Source organism: Aristolochia californica, unplaced genomic scaffold (assembly GCF_029961685.1).
Source record: "Aristolochia californica isolate CCGP_79_NKW_82.1479 unplaced genomic scaffold, dmAriCali1.0.hap1 SCAF_13, whole genome shotgun sequence".
In the NCBI taxonomy this organism is placed as follows: domain Eukaryota; kingdom Viridiplantae; phylum Streptophyta; class Magnoliopsida; order Piperales; family Aristolochiaceae; genus Aristolochia; species Aristolochia californica.
The window spans coordinates 9950304-9967623 of record NW_027181804.1 but is presented as its reverse complement, the minus strand read 5'-3'; the positions used below and the strand labels follow the sequence as shown (position 1 = coordinate 9967623).

Below are 17320 nucleotides of genomic sequence, written 5' to 3'. Positions count from 1 at the left end.
TCGGATGTCAAAGGAAAGGAAAGGAATGGAATGGATCTTCAATGAGAGTATTTTTCGAGCGATTGGTTATGATAGCTTTGGTAATGGGGTTTATTCATTAGTATAAACAGCAGTAGAAGATTTATTTCACGAATCAATCGAACGCTTCGGCTGATAATTTAAATAAAATTTGTGTTGCTAGAGCCAGTATAGCTCTGTTACGTTCCCATAGAGGCCCCTCGTGTTCCTTGAGGTCTCTAAACATGAAAACGTTCATAAGACCTGAACGAAGCTTTTACATCCGAGCAACAAAAACCTGGGCCTTTATTTGCAAACAACAAATTTTCCTTGTACAATCTTATCATTGTTTATTTTTTACAAACGCGACAATCTTCACCCTTAAAAGCCTGTGCATTTCAGGAACTGCACACAGCGTACATGATGTCAGCCAATCAAAGGCAATCCACCCAAATACCACGCGGGGGATTCATCCTACGTTGTTGACACCAATGCACGCTCTCACCCAGCAAACCGTGGTGCAGCAACTCAGCAGGTATCATCCTTCCTGTTTAACAAATGGGGAAGAACTCCCTTCTGTGCTGTAAAATGAGTCCTCAGGTCCAAAGAAGTTCTCGTCCTTCTCCTCATCCCATTTGAGCACTTCACGTATGTACTTGAAAGCATCATCGATAGAAACCCGTTCCCTTGCTCGGGCTTGCCACACAAATAGCTTCTGCCCGGTAATGGATGCATACAAATCCTTGAATTTCATTGCAACATAGAAGTAAGCCTGGTGAGCCAATGACTGATTGTTGTGTTGGGTCCTCACAGGCGAGAAGTCGTTGAACCATTCGCATGTACTTAGAGGGACCTGGTTTATTTTCCCCTCGAAAAGGTCATACTTGTTCAGTACAAGAATAAATGGTGTCTCGCGGAAGCATGTTTGTCGTATTGTCGTCTCAAATAGCTCCTTGGTGAGCAGCATTTTGTTCTTGAGAGAGTTCCCGTTTTCAGAAATGCCCATCTGATCATAGTCGCTGAGAGCGGAGCAGAAGATAACTGCACGGACATCTTCAAACATTTCCACCCATTTGCACCCCTCGTTCATCCCCTTGGCGCTAACTCGGATCAATTGGTATCTACAGAAGAGAGGATGAAAACTTATATGAGAACCACAAACTAAAACAGGTTATAAAGGGAAATGAACATGTTATGGTTAGCAAAATTCAGATTGATACAAAAAAGTTGCATAATAAATTCTGTTTCTCCACTAGACTCCATCGTAAATTTGCCATCTGATCCAAAGGAATCTTATAGTTGGTTAATGGAACTCTCAACAAAATTTGTAAAGAGGAAATTCTGTTGAGGTCTAGGTTTTGGACTTGATCCTTGATTTGGCGATTGTTCAACAATTCCTTTGTTTCTGTTGGGGAAATATACAATTGGGACCTTAAACCAAACTTTCTAGACCTTCCTCAGGATCTGGGTCCTCAGAATAAAATCAGGTCAACTCAACTTGCTTTCACGCTGTAATACACACAGCTGAGTCAAATTCAACAGGCATGCATGAAAAGACATTGATTTTATATTCAACAGATATGGCTTATGATAATCATGCACAGCAGAGAAAAACACATAAGTACTCCAAATCCTAAAATGATTAAATTAGGAACATGTGGTTAGACCCTCCCAACATAGTATGGAAATTATTCAAGCAATAATGGAGGGTTCCAGAACACGAGGCTCAGGATTTCTGCCAATCTACTATTCATTCTGCATTTTTGGTTCGCAAATTTCTGATTCCAAGCAATCACCTGGATAGAAATGAATATAAATCCAGCAAAACAAAATGTCATCCTACAGAGAAATAAACACCGAATGAGATCAGAATGCTTACTTTTTAGGAGGATGTGGGTGAGCATCAGAATTGTCGTTGTAAGGTTCTGACATTGGACTCCGGTCATCAAGTGTGAACTCGGTGCAGGCCACTCCGTTCCCTTGGGTGACTCCCTCTGCATATAATATGTCTCTTTCTGACGGTTCATACTCATTGCTTGAAACCTCAACTGCCTGTCAGGTAAGGAACAGATAGGATTGCAAACATCAGGGGTGTAAACTTACAATTTCATTGTAACTTGCACCAAAAGGCCCAGGACTACCTGATTTAAGAAATACTCAGCAACATCTGGAAGGGAATGAAGCTCATTTCTTCTCTTATACGTTGCCTGTACGGCAGGATGCTTCCACGTCTCTTCAACAACTGGAGCATACTCACGCGTTGCAGCAGGAAAAAATGCATCCAAGTCTCCCATGGCTATGATCTCCAGAAGCCAGTCAGAGAAGCCCTTTAACCTTGGGTTAATGGAGTAGATACACTGATTAGTTGCATCAACTTCATCCTCACCTGTAGCTTCATCTCTGTCTCCACCTGACCAACCCCAGCATCAGATATGAGGAAATTATTCAAGTATGATGCCATTCTTGTTTTCCTTACAGGTGCCGCCACAAGTAAAATAAGTAGAAAGAAGAAAGAACTTTACTATTGGGTATCAGGAATTAGACGATGATACATAAAATAATGAAACATAGTTCTTTCAGCGGCTTAAGGTGGCACTTGACGAAAATTATCCATTTATATACTCGAGACCAACCCAAGATACTGACATTTTGTCATAGAACAGAGATTTCAGCTCAATAGCAGTAAATGATCTAATAAATTTAAAGAAAAAAAAAAACTTAATCACATCAAAGAGAATGCTACCTGCTCCAAAGGATTCGTTATGTGCACCTTCTCTCCTGGACAACATTTCCTCTTCAAAACGCTCTCGTGCCTCCAGTAAAATGCTTAGATATTTGTACATATTGCTTTGAATCATTACCTTAATGTTCTGAAGCTCTTCTAGAGTGAATGGGCTTCCATATAAGAATTTGGCCTGTTAAATGGGACTAGACCATTACCAAAGAAGTGTGGGCCCCTTAATAAATGAAGAACAGCACAAAGAAGATAAAAAGATGCAATTATCTATATGAATCTGGAAATTGAAAAAGAAAGCACGACTTTGATCAAAAGATGCAATTATCTATATGCTTTGTGGGAGTTGAGAAAAAAACATGACTCTAATTAAAGAAAAGACAATGGCAGAGATTCCACACAAGAAAACCATCCCTTCAGGAGAAAGATAAGGACATTCCAGTGGAAAGATAAAGATAAGATTGTATTACTATAAGATCTTATACCAAGTAGAAAAAGCCCATGCATATTGAGGAAAGAGTACGAACCAACCTGCTTAAAAATGGTACTTGTCCCAGAACCATAGTGCCCAAGCAGTAGAAGTTTCTGGGTTCTCTTAGGCTCCAGATAGCTGGGAACAGTTCCGGCAGACAAGTGTGTATCCACATTCCTAGCCATATTATGATTATGCATGTTTGCATGGGGCACTGGAATTGAGAACAAGTAACATACTAGTCGTGTTGATGTCTGTCGAGCAAATGGATCAAATGTTACAAGGAATGGCTACCTATGGAAAAAAATAAAAATCAGTAGACTACTTGCACCTTTTTCCAGATATTCCCTTTTATATTATTTTGACCTTCCTCCTCATAGCGTCCATCATCATAGACCCAAAAGTGTGTATCACGAGGACACTGCACCTTTGCTAGCTGAAGAAACATTGGAAGACTCAAGATTCTTATTAATTTGAACCAGAGAAGACATAGAGAGTTCAGCTTCCAATTTTAACAATTAAAAAATGAGTCAAGTTGAAATTTTATTGAAGCAAATCTTAATAAGGTCAAACCAAAGAGCAAAGTAAACCAACAATGGTAATACAGTAAGGGTAATGACCACTAGCTCAAGCCTATGGAAAAAAAAGTCTACCTTCAGGATTTTCAGTTCAATATTTGTAATTTCTCTGCCATTTATGTAAACTTGAGTGTTTCCATTACTTGCATTGGTACTGAGCTTTCCGGAGAATTTCAAGTTTGAACTAATGATCTTATCTGGCTTTTCTCCTTCCTACCAAGTATGTGACAAATGAAATACTGATCAGAACCCATGGCCAACAGCAAAGGAGAAAAAAAAAAAAAACTAGGAACAATTCAACAAATTGCATTAATGCAGAAATATAATAGGACTTAGAACTGCCCACCTTTCCCCATAGACCTGATTCCTTGTCATACCAATATCTACCTGGCTTTAATTTCCTTGGAGGCATTGAACAACCACGTAACTCTGCCATTTCTTCTTGATTCAGCTGAACATTATTCACAATTATTTGCTCTGGCCGAAGTTGATTTGCTGAACATTCCTTTTCAGCCTTCATGATTTGCTTTACTTCCAAAGGACTGAGGAGGCATTTTAACATCCTGGATGGTTTCCCCAACTTTGACCTATTTGACTCATCTATAGGCTTACCTATGCAAGTAACACACTTACGCCCTTCGGGCATAGAGCCCATGGCCCTCAGCACGCAGTTGCTACAATACCTAGCATCACAAACTAGGCAAGATTCTTTGCTTTCCCACTTCCCTTTCCCGCACCTGTGACATACTTTCTTCCTCTTCTTCTTCTCCTTTATCACCCCAACATATTCCGAGTAAATTGGCTCTTCCACAATGTCTTCGCTTCTTGACAATTTCTCGTTCACAGTATCAAAGGTAACAACAGTAGCTCTCCTCCCCTCTGTTGCTGCTGGCTTGGGTGGACTATTGGGTATGCTGCGTGCAGAGTTGGGAGAACCAGAACATGAAAAGTCGGCATTTTGTAGGACTGACACAACAGATTCAGAGCTCATGGAGACTCTGGGGCTTCGAGAAGTAGGATCAGTCAAACCAGCAATTTGAGAAATCGGCAACCGTATAGGCTCAATTACAGGAGTGGTGGAATTAACAGCTGATCTTTGTGAATCAGAGAACGGTTCCATAACTGTAGCAGTCGGAATTCTAGGGTAATTTACATTGACAGGATCAATTTTTGGAAGTTCATAGGAAACTGGTGGGCCATCATACTCGATTGCGATAGAGTAATCGAGATTGAGTTGAGCAGCAGAAAGAGAAGCCCCCGGGGGAAGCATCTGTCTTAGTGTTTCAGCCCACTCCTTCTCTTGAAGCGCTTCCGCCATTTTATCTTTCAACTAAAGAACAAATTCTCCCTCGAACGAAAACAGTTAGTGGACAAACTTAATAATGCGGTTTCTCACCCCACACACAATACTGCCGCGTCCCCTATATCAGAAAAAGTAGCATGTAATACCCAAAAGAGACTGCAACTGCATATCCGCCTGACTTAGAATAAGAACCAGAGTTGAGCCTCTGCAGACGCTTCTTTCAACGAGGGAGCTTTCTCAATCAAAAGCAAGAAACTTCATTTCGGACTTACCTATCAAAAAAGTAAAACTTTCCAGACATAACTTTCTGTTCAGAATTCAGACGAATTCACGAGACTCAACAAAAACGAAAACTTTCAGGATTAACTACTCACAAGCATCCATGTACTTACAAAAAAAACAAAAGACTCGAACTACCTTCCCAAAACTTTCAACATATAGAAGCGAACTTTACCATCAAACCCTAGAAAGGAGACAAATCCAAAAAAAAAATCAAACCAAATAAAGCAGTCATTTACAGTTCACCCCACCTCTGAACCTCCTTCCACAAATACACCAGCACAATCCGAGCTTCAAAATAACTCACATGAGCATCTCCTTCACAGTCAAAAGACCTCAAGAACGACGACTTAAAAAAAAAAAGAAATGAAGACTGTCCCGACGGCTAATCATTAAAATAATAGTGACAAAAAAATCAGAGTCAAATAAAACAAACCGCGACGAGTTCAAATCTATTAAAAGCTTGAACCGATTGATCAACTTGATATTTGTCAACAATATCAATGAATAATAAAAAAAAGGGAAATTTCACCAGAGGAGAAGCGAGGCAGGTAAAAGCAGAGAAGAAAGATTGAAGCGGGGAAATCCGCGGAGGTAGAGGAGTGGCGAGAAAGGATGCGAAACTGTTTTCGTCAGCCGGGAGCGTAAATGGGTTCAGGTGTCGACAGAGAGGCTCAGTCTCGAGCGGGGCCCGCCGTGAAGACACGTCGTCGCCTGATTGCCTACCTCGCATGAAATATTTAGGCTGACTTTGACTTTTCGGCAGTATTGTCTTTACTTGAAAGTTGAAAATAATAATTATAATTATAATTATATTAAATGCTTCCCGGTTTAAAAAACTGAATATAAGCCGATACGTGTCATTGTCAACTGCTGCAGACGAAGGTGACACACTAATGAGCTGGCTCGCTGCGTCATGGTTCTGCGACTCGTTCCAGTTGCCTCAACTCAACTCAATTCGATTTTTTCTTTTTCTTTTTATTTTATTTTAATATTTATTGGAGTTTGGAAGTCTGCTCATTGATAATAATCGCCCCCGCCATTATAAAACATTAGTCATCAACTTTACTTGGCTTAAACCATCCGCCTTCCTTTCAGTACAGCCGAGGAGCATCCCTCGGATTCCCAAGCTCTATCTCGCTCCACGATCCTACGTACCTTCATTGGCTCACAGGTTGTTGCCTCCTTTCCACTCCAGACTTCGTCTTCTCCGCAGTCTGATTCCATTTCTCTTCTGTACATCCGAGGCTACATTTGCTGAAAGTGAGTTGATCAGCTTCTTGTTTGTTACTGTCAATATCAATGCTAGTCATTTTTTTTTGTTATAGCTCTTTATTTTTTGTTTCATTTTACGTTTTTGGAAGTTTATAGGCCGAAATCTGACTCTGAATACAAATACGGAGCGGATAGATAGAGGATAGGAAGGAAACTTCTGCTGCTTATTTAGATACGATATTAAAGTTGCCTCAGGATAGCATAATAGCATGCCTGACAAAATATTGGTTGTGAAACTAAATTCAGGTGGTTCTTTCTAATTTTATGTGAGGTCATGGGCCATTTCCTGTTTGCGTCTTCAACTATTCCTGGATTACTGTTTTTGAGGGAAAGTGCTTATTTCTTTTAGCCTAAAAGAAGCATTCTCAACAACCTATTTTGATAGTTTTAAACAATGATTTAATCTGTCATATGTGTCGATCTTCTATCTATCCAAAACAATTAAGCCTTACAGTCGTACTGCTCACTTCATACCAAGCCAAATCAAAGGACAAGGATTTCTTTTCTTTTTAGATAGCTACATTACAAGAATATGAGAGGATGAAGTGACCTGAGAAAGTTGTGTAGAGAATTTGACATATCCAGTTTACTCGCCCTAATGAACCTAAATGTTGAAGCAATCACTGCTCAGTTTTCATTTCAAAAAGGTGTACATGGATTCTCTGTTTTTTGGCCTTTCTATTCTCACAGCTGCTACCATCTTTGAGTGAAGAAAAAAGGAAACTGTTTTGTTTTGTTTTTCTTTTTGAGAAGAGAAAGAAGGAAAATGTTAACTTTCCATTTGGAGATTTTTGTGTGTCTCCTAACTGGACTGTGCTTCTACATGGTTTTGGCGTTTGAGAGCTTAACAGTTCTACGTGCTCAATATATTGCTAGTGGTATTTTAAAGAAAAAGAAAATTGGTAATGGTTCATGAAGTATTCAAAAGAAGTAGAGAAGGGATGAAATCTACTCCAGCCCTTTTTGTCCCATTTCTTTGCTTTTAGTTTCAGATTGAATTTTTTAAGTTTTTTTTCTTAAATATCTTTTTATTTGATTGGTGTTTAGGAAATTGCTCTGTTTAGACAGCTTCTTTCCTGTGTATGTCCGACGAGTCACTGCAGAGGATTAGTATTATGAACTAATAAACTCATTTTCTATGAATTATGATTATGACACAGATTTCTGTGTTTGTCAGCTAAAAATCAGTTGTCGGAAGCATTTGTCTGAAGGATGGTTGATTTTCTGTTTGAGGATATATTCACTTTGACCAAGCTGGATCCCGATGGGAAGAAATTTGACAAAGGTAAAAAGGAATCCCTCTGATCTTAAGTAGGAAAAAAGTGTAAAAGACAGACTCTCACCACTTGTTTTTCCGTCCTATTCAACCAAGCAATGTACATGGCTGACAGACCCTCCTCCAAAATACAATAAAAGTCAGTAAGTTTTAATATTTTTTTCTGGCTCATTGTTCATAATTAATATGCTACACTGATACTCATACCCAGCAGCTATCAGGTTCTTTGAATTCAGTTAATTTACTTTGGATGTTCAACATGAATCTGATATTTCACATTTGTTCTCAATTCTGGCTTTAATTGGCTGTGGTGACTTACAAAAATGGTCCCTGTGGGCTGTTATTGCTTGGGAAAGGTTTTTTGAAATCTTTTTGTTTAGAGAAAGTACCTAAAACTTGTTAGTCTGAATGAAAAGTTTGGATGGGATCCACAAGGTTCACCTTGTTTATGCATAAAATAAGAGAGTGAATTTCCTTGCAGGGGTGTGGAAGTTATTTCCTCTAAAGAATACTTAAGTGAGATGAACTTGGATGATGTTATTTTCCATCACAAGCTTAGGTTTGAAATAAAAGATTACTTGTCCCCATCCTGCACTTTCCATTGCATATTCTGCCATAAACAATGATCCCTTAGAAAAAGTGGATCATCTTCTTCTTGTTCCTCGGATGATCTACATTCTCTATGCTTTAACCACCCTTAAAGATCAATGTAGTTCTGGTGTTCAGACCTTTTAGAATTTGTTTATACCAATAGAATTGCTTTATTTTTTATGGTCTGATTTGTGGACAGAGGAAAAATTTCTTCAGGGCCAAAGATAGCATTCTTTAACATTGAGAATGTCTATGCAACACTCTTGAGTTGTATTTTCATGTATTAATAAACTTTTTTGTGCAATTGTTAGCTTCCTGTTCTTTATTTCATGTATCCTAGTTGTCATAATTTATGTTGAGCCTATTTTTCCTGGATTTTTTCCCAATATTTTCTTTTTCTTTTTCTCTCCCCTGAAGGAACCTTGCTGTCTGTTATTTTAAATTTCTGAGGTAGTGAGCATATACATGTTTATGATCTAAGCTCCCAATTTATTACTTTACCAAAATTTTCCCATATTTCTTGTTGCTTCAATTTTAGAATTTTCAGCTGGTTTTAACTTTCTCAACAAACCCTGTTGTATCCAAAAATCCTTTACAGAGCAAATCTTCACATTCCGATGACTACCGAGGCTTTGACTTGTGACTGTAGCAAACTAAATCCTGATATGCAAAATAATGGCACAGCTAGATTAAGAATTCACAATTATTTTTATTATTATTATATTTGTTTGCATTCACTTTATCAAAAAAAATATTTGTTTGCATTCCCTTTTTACCGCATTATGGATCCTTTTAATCTGACACCTACTTTGCGTGAAGTTTCTCGAATTGAAGCACGAAGTGAGCAGTTTGATATGTACATGCAACTTGATGTGAATACAGAGATTTATCCTCTTCATCCAGGGGATAAATTCACAATGGTGTTAGCTCCCACTTTAAGTTTAGATGGCACTCCAGATAGTGGATACTTCAGTCAGGTATATCGTCTAAGCACCCTGCTTTATTGATCATTGGGTTGTCTAGTTCCATGTGTTGACCATGAATATGGAAGACTAGGACCGAAATATGTTTCCAACTGCTAGTTCAAAAAAATTAATTATTAGATCATAACTTGTATGAATACTTCTTCCTTGACAGCATGATATGGTCACTTGACATTTTTGAAAGACTGAATTTTAACTTCTGGATTAATTTATTTCTGTTCAGGGTGGAAGAAAGTCACTTGCTGACAAATTCGAGTACGTCATGCATGGGAAGTTGTATAAGATTTCAGAAGAAGGTTCTGGACCTAATGTCAAAGTGTACGTTATATTTAAGCTTCTTGCTTGTTTTTATTTCTTTATTGGACCACTCCGTACATTTTAGTGGAGACAACACTTTGACCAGAATCTATGCAAACTTGCAATGGGAGTGGTTCTGAAACTGAAATTATCAGTGAAAGTAGAGCTCTCTTTGCTGAGATATGTGGATTGTCAACACTCAGGCCTCTGTGCCCTTGTCTTGCCTCAGATGAGAACATGGATCCTCATTATGTCTACAGATATTGAGCGGGTGCTGGAGGCCTAAAATAACACTGGATCTTTTTATGGCAGTCTTAACATAGTTTTGCGACGCCAACTTTTTCTGTTCTCCTCATGCAAATTTGGCTTTCTCTGTTCTTAACAGGGAGATTTATGTGTCGTTTGGTGGCCTTCTAATGATGCTAAAGGGAGATCCCTCAAATGCTGCCAACTTCGAGTTGGATCAGAGGTTGTTTCTTCTTATGAGGAAAGTCTGAAATGCCAAGGAGTATTCACTACAAAACAACCTTTTTCTCAGTCTAGGGGGAATATGTAGCAGCCACATTGCTGGGAAAAGAAAAATTGGATATGAACAGGAAGTGGGGGAAGCTACTGATGTATCTTATTTCAGTTAAAAAGAACTTCAATGTAAGGAATAGCTGTTTTATATAATATTACCAAAAAAAGAAGAAAAAAAACTACTTGAAAGATCTTTTCAGCAATGAACTGATGAAGACTTTAAACCTGGTTGTAGAATTTGACCACTATTATTTTCAAAAATAGTTATTAAAATCCAAGAAATTACTAAAATACCTTTATACATATATATTTCAACTCTTCCCCTTAAACTGGAGAAAAAAAAAATACCAACTAGGCATGACTAGTTTTCTCTATTTATGGGCTTATATTGGAACGAAAGATTGCACAACCATATTTTATCTTAGTTCAAGAAAAACTAAGGGGAAACATTATCAGCTTCTATTTGTCTTGCTAGTTTGAAATCCTACCTTGAAGTTGGCAAAGACTCGAATTCTTAGCTCTATTGTTCTTCCCTCATTTAATAACATATGTGCCACAATATTATGTATTCCAACCCATGCTTTGCTCCACCTATTGATGTATTATCAACTATGTGCTCCTACCATAGGGGAGGAAATCTGAATAACAAGGTCAAGGGAGAAATAATAAGAGCATACGGGGAAGAGGTGGGAAGGGCACTATGAGGAATGAAACTTCAAATCGCATGTGTACTTATTATGGGAGCCTAAATCACCTAGTTGACACATGTTGGAAAATAGATGGCAAACCACAGTGGGCTACAACTGATTAGGTTTCTACAAATAATGTAGTCAAGAGTGAAGGCAAAATTGAGCCTAAAACAGGTAAATAAACCATCACTTACAAAGATTTTAAATTTCTAAAAAAATTAAAAAATTGAAGGCTACGAATCTACCTCGAATAGGACTTCTAACTATTAATCGGGTGTCTTGAATCCGATTACCCGATTCGAATCTGTGTCGGGACCCAATTAAGAGATTAAATCGGGAGCTCTCTGATTTCGGGTTTTGAGGTTGAGACAATGAAAATTTGGGGTTTTCGTCGGGAAGAAAGAGGGGTTTCGTCGAGGGAAGATCATAGCTCGATTTTGTATGCTTGGAACCGCAATGCATCACCCCCTTCCGATTTTAGTGGATTCTTGTCTCCTCCCGTGGATGTAGGCTGTCGCCGAACCACGTAACATCGTTGCCTCTTGGGCTGTTGTGTTGATTTACTGATTTTATGCTCATATTTGATTTCTCTCTTCGATTATATACTTCGTAGTTGATATTATCGTTTTATTATGCTCGGATTTGTGTCTTCGCTGTAACACTAACAGTGCTAGTGTTGTGACTATTGTGATATGTATAGTTTCTACTACTACTTGGATCATTAACTCTAGAGCCTCCGAGTACCTGATAGGTAATGTTAATCTCTTAAGTTCCCTATCTCCTTTTCTAAAAAAAAGAAGTTTGTGTCTATAACAATTGGATCCTAAATAAAAGTTCATGACATGTGTTAATTTTTATGGACAATGCATAAACACAAAAGATCTTAGGGGAAAGAGAAAAGAAAGGAACTCTAGCTCATGGGAGAGAGGAGAGAAAAAACTAAAGGAAATAAATAAAAGGAAAAGAAAGAGGGGGTATATGGATGAATTTGAACAAAAAGGAAGATGCTTGAATTCTTTACTCCATGCCTTGATGTTGTATTTATAGTTGTGTGAAGGTATTTATAATGACTACAATGCCCTTAGGGCTACATATTTCAAAAAGAAAAATAAATAGAAGGACATACACCAACATGCATAATTACAATTCTATGTCGTCTCCATTGAAGTTCTCCCTATTTACTAACCATGCCACCCCTACACACGTGAGTGTCTTTTAACACTCTCCCTCAAGTTAGTTTTTATAACTTCACTTTGTAAATAATCTTGGTCAAGAAACTTGTGTGCTTGAAAAAGAAATTTTGATTACTTTGATTTGATTCATTTTCTTCTTGTTTATATTTTGCTAGTAGTCTTTTTCATCTTGTCCCCCTTACTTGGATATTCTAACCACATAAAACTTGATTACCACAACACATGAAATTCTTTATTGTTGATTACCTCTTTCTTGTACTTCTTGTACTTCTTATACTTCTTGTACTTCTCCCCCTCAAGCTAAATATCTCTTTGTTCTTAACCAAGAGACCAAACTTGTACCACATAATGGTGAGAGAAAAAAAAAACTCTCCTAGCCATATGACAAAGCTCCATACACCAGTTAAAATGGTCATAGTTTGAAGCATATTCCGCTCAATTTAAAAGGCAGAAAAATAACCCAACTTTAGGGCACAACAAAGAGACTACTCACTTTCTACAGGTTGTTCAAACAAAAAACACCTCCTAGGTGAAAAATAAAAAAATTTGACTCAAATTGGATGTTAGACACACTCCAATACTTTTTAAGTAGTGGGTCTATAGGCATTGCTTTGAAGTGATTTTAACAAAAAAAAAAAAAAAAAAATTGAAGAAAGTACTTTGAGGAATTAAAAGTGTAAATAAAAAGATAGAAACTCTAATACTTCAAAAGGAAGGAGGTGCACAATACAACTTTTCATACTTTCAAATAAGAAAGAAACGCTTTTAGACCAATAGATGGATAAAAAGTGATCAAGTTTTACTCAGGAGGGAGGTAAAAAAATAATTCCTCTATAAACATGATGATAAAGGAAACTTAGAAAAAACCCCAATAAGAAAGTTCTAAGATGGAATATAATAATAAAAACTTTGTAAATATAGACTTCTCATATAAGGCAATTGTTTTTTAACACAACTTGACCAATTTGCAAGGAAAATATTCAAGAGATAATTTCTAGAATCAAGGATATTTAGGACACTAAGATTTGGAATTTAGAATGAGTAAACAAGACTTTCTAATTCATGAAATTAAGATTTTTTTTTAAAAAGGAAACTAAATTCATATAGGGAAAGACTTCTCTTAAGAAAACTAATATAATGTTAGATCAAAGACAAAAAAATTTGAAGGAAGGAAAAATATTCAAGTTAGTAAAAGCTTGACTAAAATTTGAAAACAAATAGGAAACTTAACTAACATTAACTCAAAAAGTAAAGCAAAAGAGATTGGCTTAGATTTAGATTTTCACATGTAACAAACTACTAACATCCCATTGATTCTTCCAATATAGATAAATATCTCTATAGAAAGATCAAATTGAGAAACAATTTCTTGATATAAACCGTTTAGAAATTTGAGGTTTTTTGTTGCGACATGAAAAATTTCTACTGCTTAACCTCTGTTGTTTCTGATGTCGATTTCTCTTTCTAGAAAAATATGATTCTCAATGATCCTTTTTTAGTTGAAAACTAGACTAATATTTTTACAAAGGTATTTCTTCCTCCTTTCTCTCTCCTTCCCCCCTTTTCTTCTTCTTCTTCGTCGTCTCCTCTATTTTTTTCGCTCTTATTTTTTTTTAAACTCTCTCAAACCTTCTCTATCTTTCTCCTTTTTAAAATAATTAATAAATTAGCCCTAGTTAATTTTATTTATTTATTTCTTATATCTTGTAAGTTATAACAGTGTCACCCCTTTCTTGGGTGCCCTTGATTTACCACCTTCTTTGCTTAAGTAACATTCTTTTGTATCAACCGTGTGCTACTTCTTTTGTTTATGTGACGCTTAAGTGATCTATTCTAATTTTGGTAGTAACCATTCTAATACATTTCATTTTAATTACTGATTAAGTTATGACTAGATTTTGATTGGAACCCTTTATTAAAAGTATATGTTCGTAGATTAACCTTCAGAGTTATTATGCTGACACAAGGAGATCTGTTCCCAACGTGGGGTACAATTGGGAACTACAATGTAGGTAATAGGTCTGGTTGCATGCTGATTTGAGCTTCGACTGTTATCAGAACAGGAAATAAAAATTTTGGATTTCAGTCCGCCAAATATTTGTAAGATAAACTGGAATTTGTACACTTATGCTTGAGCCGGCTCGCGAGCCGAACTTCAAAAAGTCGAGTTTGCCTCGTTAGAAGTAGCGAGCCTGGTCAAGCTCGGAAAAAAACCGAGTTGACACCGAGCTACAGCTCAGTGCCACCCCTAGCGGTCGCCCCTCTCCCTTCTTCAAATGGATTTTTCCTCGAGCTAAATCCTTAGTCCCTTTTGCATTTTATAACTATTAACTTATCCAAAGTAGTTCCATTTTTTTAATTAGTTCTTAACTATGATAAAAAAAAGATTACAAAAATGCCTATGAGGAGTTGACGGGACATATGTCAAAGGTTATAGCACAATCATTTAAATTGTTATACATGTCATTAGGTGGGTTCCTAAGTGAATGCTTAGGAGTGATCTCTATTGTATTTTTATCTGTAACTTTGCACATGGATTTTCGAAATGTAACCAAATCAATGAAATGCTTTCTACCTTACAGAAAAAAGTGAGGTGTGGTTTCCCAGACCCATGTTCTCCAAAGGCGAAACTCTTCTCTCTGTCTTTCTATACACTGCATCAAATATGTTAGGTCCTTTTCCACTTCAATCCAATAAAAAAATACGGTCATAGACTCAAAAAGTGAATTAGAATTGTTAACTATTTTCAGATAAGGGCTAGAAGAGCTCAAGTTTGCTTTCTTTGACAAATTCAATAATCCTAATTTGTTCTCCTAGACTTGCTTTCCTAATCTGCTCCTCTTATTAGACACGAAAAGCAATACAACAGTAACAAAGCAACCCATAGTTCTGCGACCTGGTATATGTGATCAAATAAGAACTGTAAAAATTTAATTTGGTTCAGTAGATCCGGTTCGACTCACCTTGAACCACCAGTATGCCAATCCATACTCAAAACAAGTTGGAAAGAACAAAGTAAGATAGAGTCAAACTCATACTTCTCCAAGTTTAACTCAAATCAGCCAATTTTTTCCAAGTGAAGCTGATTCGGACAAGTCAGAGACGAGTCAAATGCATAACTGATTCCATACCCCTTGAACCGACTGATCTACTTCAAAAACCATGAAACCACTAAGGATGGGCTTCAACTGAATGAATATCTTAAATTCAGCTACCCCCGATTGCATGTTAACAAAATTAGACAATAAAGACAAACTGAAGCAAGACTTGCATGATTTACTTATCATGCACCAAACACGGAAAACACTTGTGGTATACCTATCTAGCAATGTGAACTCCAAACTTCTTTTTGAAACCAACCTTCACGCAAGATTCATTAGTTGGAAAAATGCATCTCCAGTCATTCCAAATATCTTTTCCTTTTCTGTTTTGGCTCGCATAAGGTGACCCAGCAAAACAAACTGTCTTTTTCTCTCTCTGCTGACTTGAACATCAAGATACCAGTTAAAAGAGAACATAAAAGGTGCCCAACTAAATGCCTGGACAGATTTTATAATTAGGCAATATGAATATGAAAAGAAACAAAGTGAGAAAGCAAACAGGCAGAGGCAATACACAAGCATTTTTTGGCTTGAAAATATAACTTCAATACAAGATGTCTTATATGTATATATATTAAAAAAACAGAAAACACAGAAGGGACTTCGAAACATGTTACGTACCATGATTTCAGAACCAATAAAATTTTGGTTACTCACCCGTGTAAAACCAAGATGCTGAAGAAGCCCTAGGCATGCAAACAGCATGTGAAGAGATGGCAACCTATTAAAAATACCAAAATTTGTTACATAACTTAGCTGCTGCAAACAAGAATTAGTCACAGTTACACAAGGGCCATCCTGAACTCTTCAGAGGAGACTTACCTAACCCTGATTGTGCTGGTGGGAACTCATATTGCCCATGACAGCTACTGATGAGCCCCCCAATAAGGAAGGATCTCCTTGTTGCCATCAGGGAGATGCAGACAGCCAATTATTTCACTTTTGTTATGCTGATTAAAATGATACGCGAGAGCATACCCCCTAATGTCACCTTCCTGATACTGAATGATAGGATGCTGTCAACTGTCAGTCTTCCAGATAATGCAGCATCTGACTTCTTGTCAAGTCATTCCATCTCTTCACCACTTCTATATGATTGTCTGAGCCATTTGCCAACAGGATCTGTCATTTCAACACGTGAATTAAATTTCAAGCTGAGAGTGCCAAATGAAGGAAGAAGAAGATTTTACCTTAAAATTTTTGAATTGCCACACCCAATGTCTGCTCAGCTGGATCTTCAATCAGGTGTCATGGAATAGATGGATTACTGATATTGGTCTCACAACCAAAAAGGGATACTCCACGTTCTTGTGCTACCACAGCTTCCCTGCCAAAAGTTGCCCCATTACCGTCAGAATCTAAGACAATTCCGTGTCTCCAAACCAAAGGAGCCCTGGTCAACACCTCTGCCACCTGTACTTCCTCCCAGCCCGAGTCTTCCACAAGTTGATCCAGATCCTCGCCCACAGAAATCTAACTCCACACATCTAAAAAAAGAAAGATTACTATATATGCTTATTTTCTTCTCAGTATTGTCACTAATGGCAAATCAGATATAAAAGTGGCTGCTTGGTCTGCAAGAACCATGATACTTAAGCTTTCTAAATGCTTTAACCCTTCATTTCACTTCTACATGTTGGATTAAGGTTCAGAGAAAAATATGCTTTCACCAATATCATCTCCATTGCTTTCCATAGATTAGAACACTGAAAAAATATCTGCAAAATGAAGCATTTCAAGTTCAGGACATTGGTGCTAGCTTCTCTACCTGATGATATTTGCCAAAAGATATCATCTGAGACACCATATGGCATGATTGATCTCACCTAGAATATCTGCAATCTTTGTCTGAAACGTATTGTTAGATAATAAAAAGAAAACATGCACGGAAATATGATTTTATCTCCACAGCCTTGTGATGCTGTACATAAACATGCCAAAAACGAAAGCCAGCTGCAGAATTTTAATAAGTTGCCAAGAAAATTTAAATTTTCAAACTCCCCAACCAAAAGAATGCATGAAAATTTAAGCTT

The 17320-nt window shown here is 37.3% G+C and overlaps 2 protein-coding genes and 1 long non-coding RNA gene across 4 annotated transcripts; 1 reads left to right on the top strand and 2 right to left on the bottom strand.

Annotated features, from left to right (window-relative positions):
- Nucleotides 1-285: 285 nt before the first annotated feature.
- LOC137947962 (extra-large guanine nucleotide-binding protein 3-like) lies at nucleotides 286-5971 on the bottom strand. 2 transcript variants are annotated; one of them, XM_068793837.1, is made up of 9 exons: nucleotides 5615-5971; nucleotides 4128-5356; nucleotides 3857-3994; nucleotides 3535-3639; nucleotides 3263-3457; nucleotides 2741-2912; nucleotides 2139-2407; nucleotides 1877-2049; nucleotides 286-1118 (listed from the first exon to the last, which is right to left on the bottom strand). In XM_068793837.1, exons 2-9 carry the CDS (start codon nucleotides 5097-5099, stop codon nucleotides 536-538), a joined length of 2607 nt encoding a protein of 868 aa, XP_068649938.1. In that variant the 5' UTR covers nucleotides 5100-5356; nucleotides 5615-5971; the 3' UTR covers nucleotides 286-535. The 2 variants fall into 2 exon arrangements, with proteins under 2 accessions (XP_068649938.1, XP_068649939.1); XM_068793838.1 differs by having other exon boundaries at nucleotides 5896-5951.
- Nucleotides 5972-6456: 485 nt separating this feature from the next.
- Nucleotides 6457-10457, top strand: LOC137947963 (DNA-directed RNA polymerases II, IV and V subunit 8B-like). The gene is made up of 5 exons (XM_068793839.1): nucleotides 6457-6626; nucleotides 7816-7923; nucleotides 9325-9482; nucleotides 9712-9806; nucleotides 10171-10457. Exons 2-5 carry the CDS (start codon nucleotides 7851-7853, stop codon nucleotides 10280-10282), a joined length of 438 nt encoding a protein of 145 aa, XP_068649940.1. The 5' UTR covers nucleotides 6457-6626; nucleotides 7816-7850; the 3' UTR covers nucleotides 10283-10457.
- Nucleotides 10458-14794: 4337 nt separating this feature from the next.
- On the bottom strand, nucleotides 14795-17021 carry LOC137948282 (uncharacterized). The gene is made up of 3 exons (XR_011111617.1): nucleotides 16478-17021; nucleotides 16110-16409; nucleotides 14795-16008 (listed from the first exon to the last, which is right to left on the bottom strand). It is a non-coding gene; the product is annotated as an uncharacterized lncRNA (long non-coding RNA).
- Nucleotides 17022-17320: the final 299 nt, after the last annotated feature.

What these genes read in the sequence shown, in the direction of transcription:
- LOC137947963 (XM_068793839.1), top strand. Translation starts at nt 7,851, where the DNA reads ATGGTTGATTTTCTGTTTGAGGATATATTCACTTTGACCAAGCTGGAT. An exon ending in ATAGTGGATACTTCAGTCAG is followed by an intron (nt 9,483 to 9,711) that starts GTATATCGTCTA and finishes ATTTCTGTTCAG; the next exon opens with GGTGGAAGAAAGTCACTTGC. An exon ending in TCTGGACCTAATGTCAAAGT is followed by an intron (nt 9,807 to 10,170) that starts GTACGTTATATT and finishes TGTTCTTAACAG; the next exon opens with GGAGATTTATGTGTCGTTTG.
- LOC137947962 (XM_068793837.1), bottom strand. Translation starts at nt 5,099, where the DNA reads ATGGCGGAAGCGCTTCAAGAGAAGGAGTGGGCTGAAACACTAAGACAG. An exon ending in AAGGGAATATCTGGAAAAAG is followed by an intron (nt 3,458 to 3,534) that starts GTGCAAGTAGTC and finishes TTTGCTCGACAG; the next exon opens with ACATCAACACGACTAGTATG. An exon ending in CACCCACATCCTCCTAAAAA is followed by an intron (nt 1,119 to 1,876) that starts GTAAGCATTCTG and finishes TCTCTTCTGTAG; the next exon opens with ATACCAATTGATCCGAGTTA.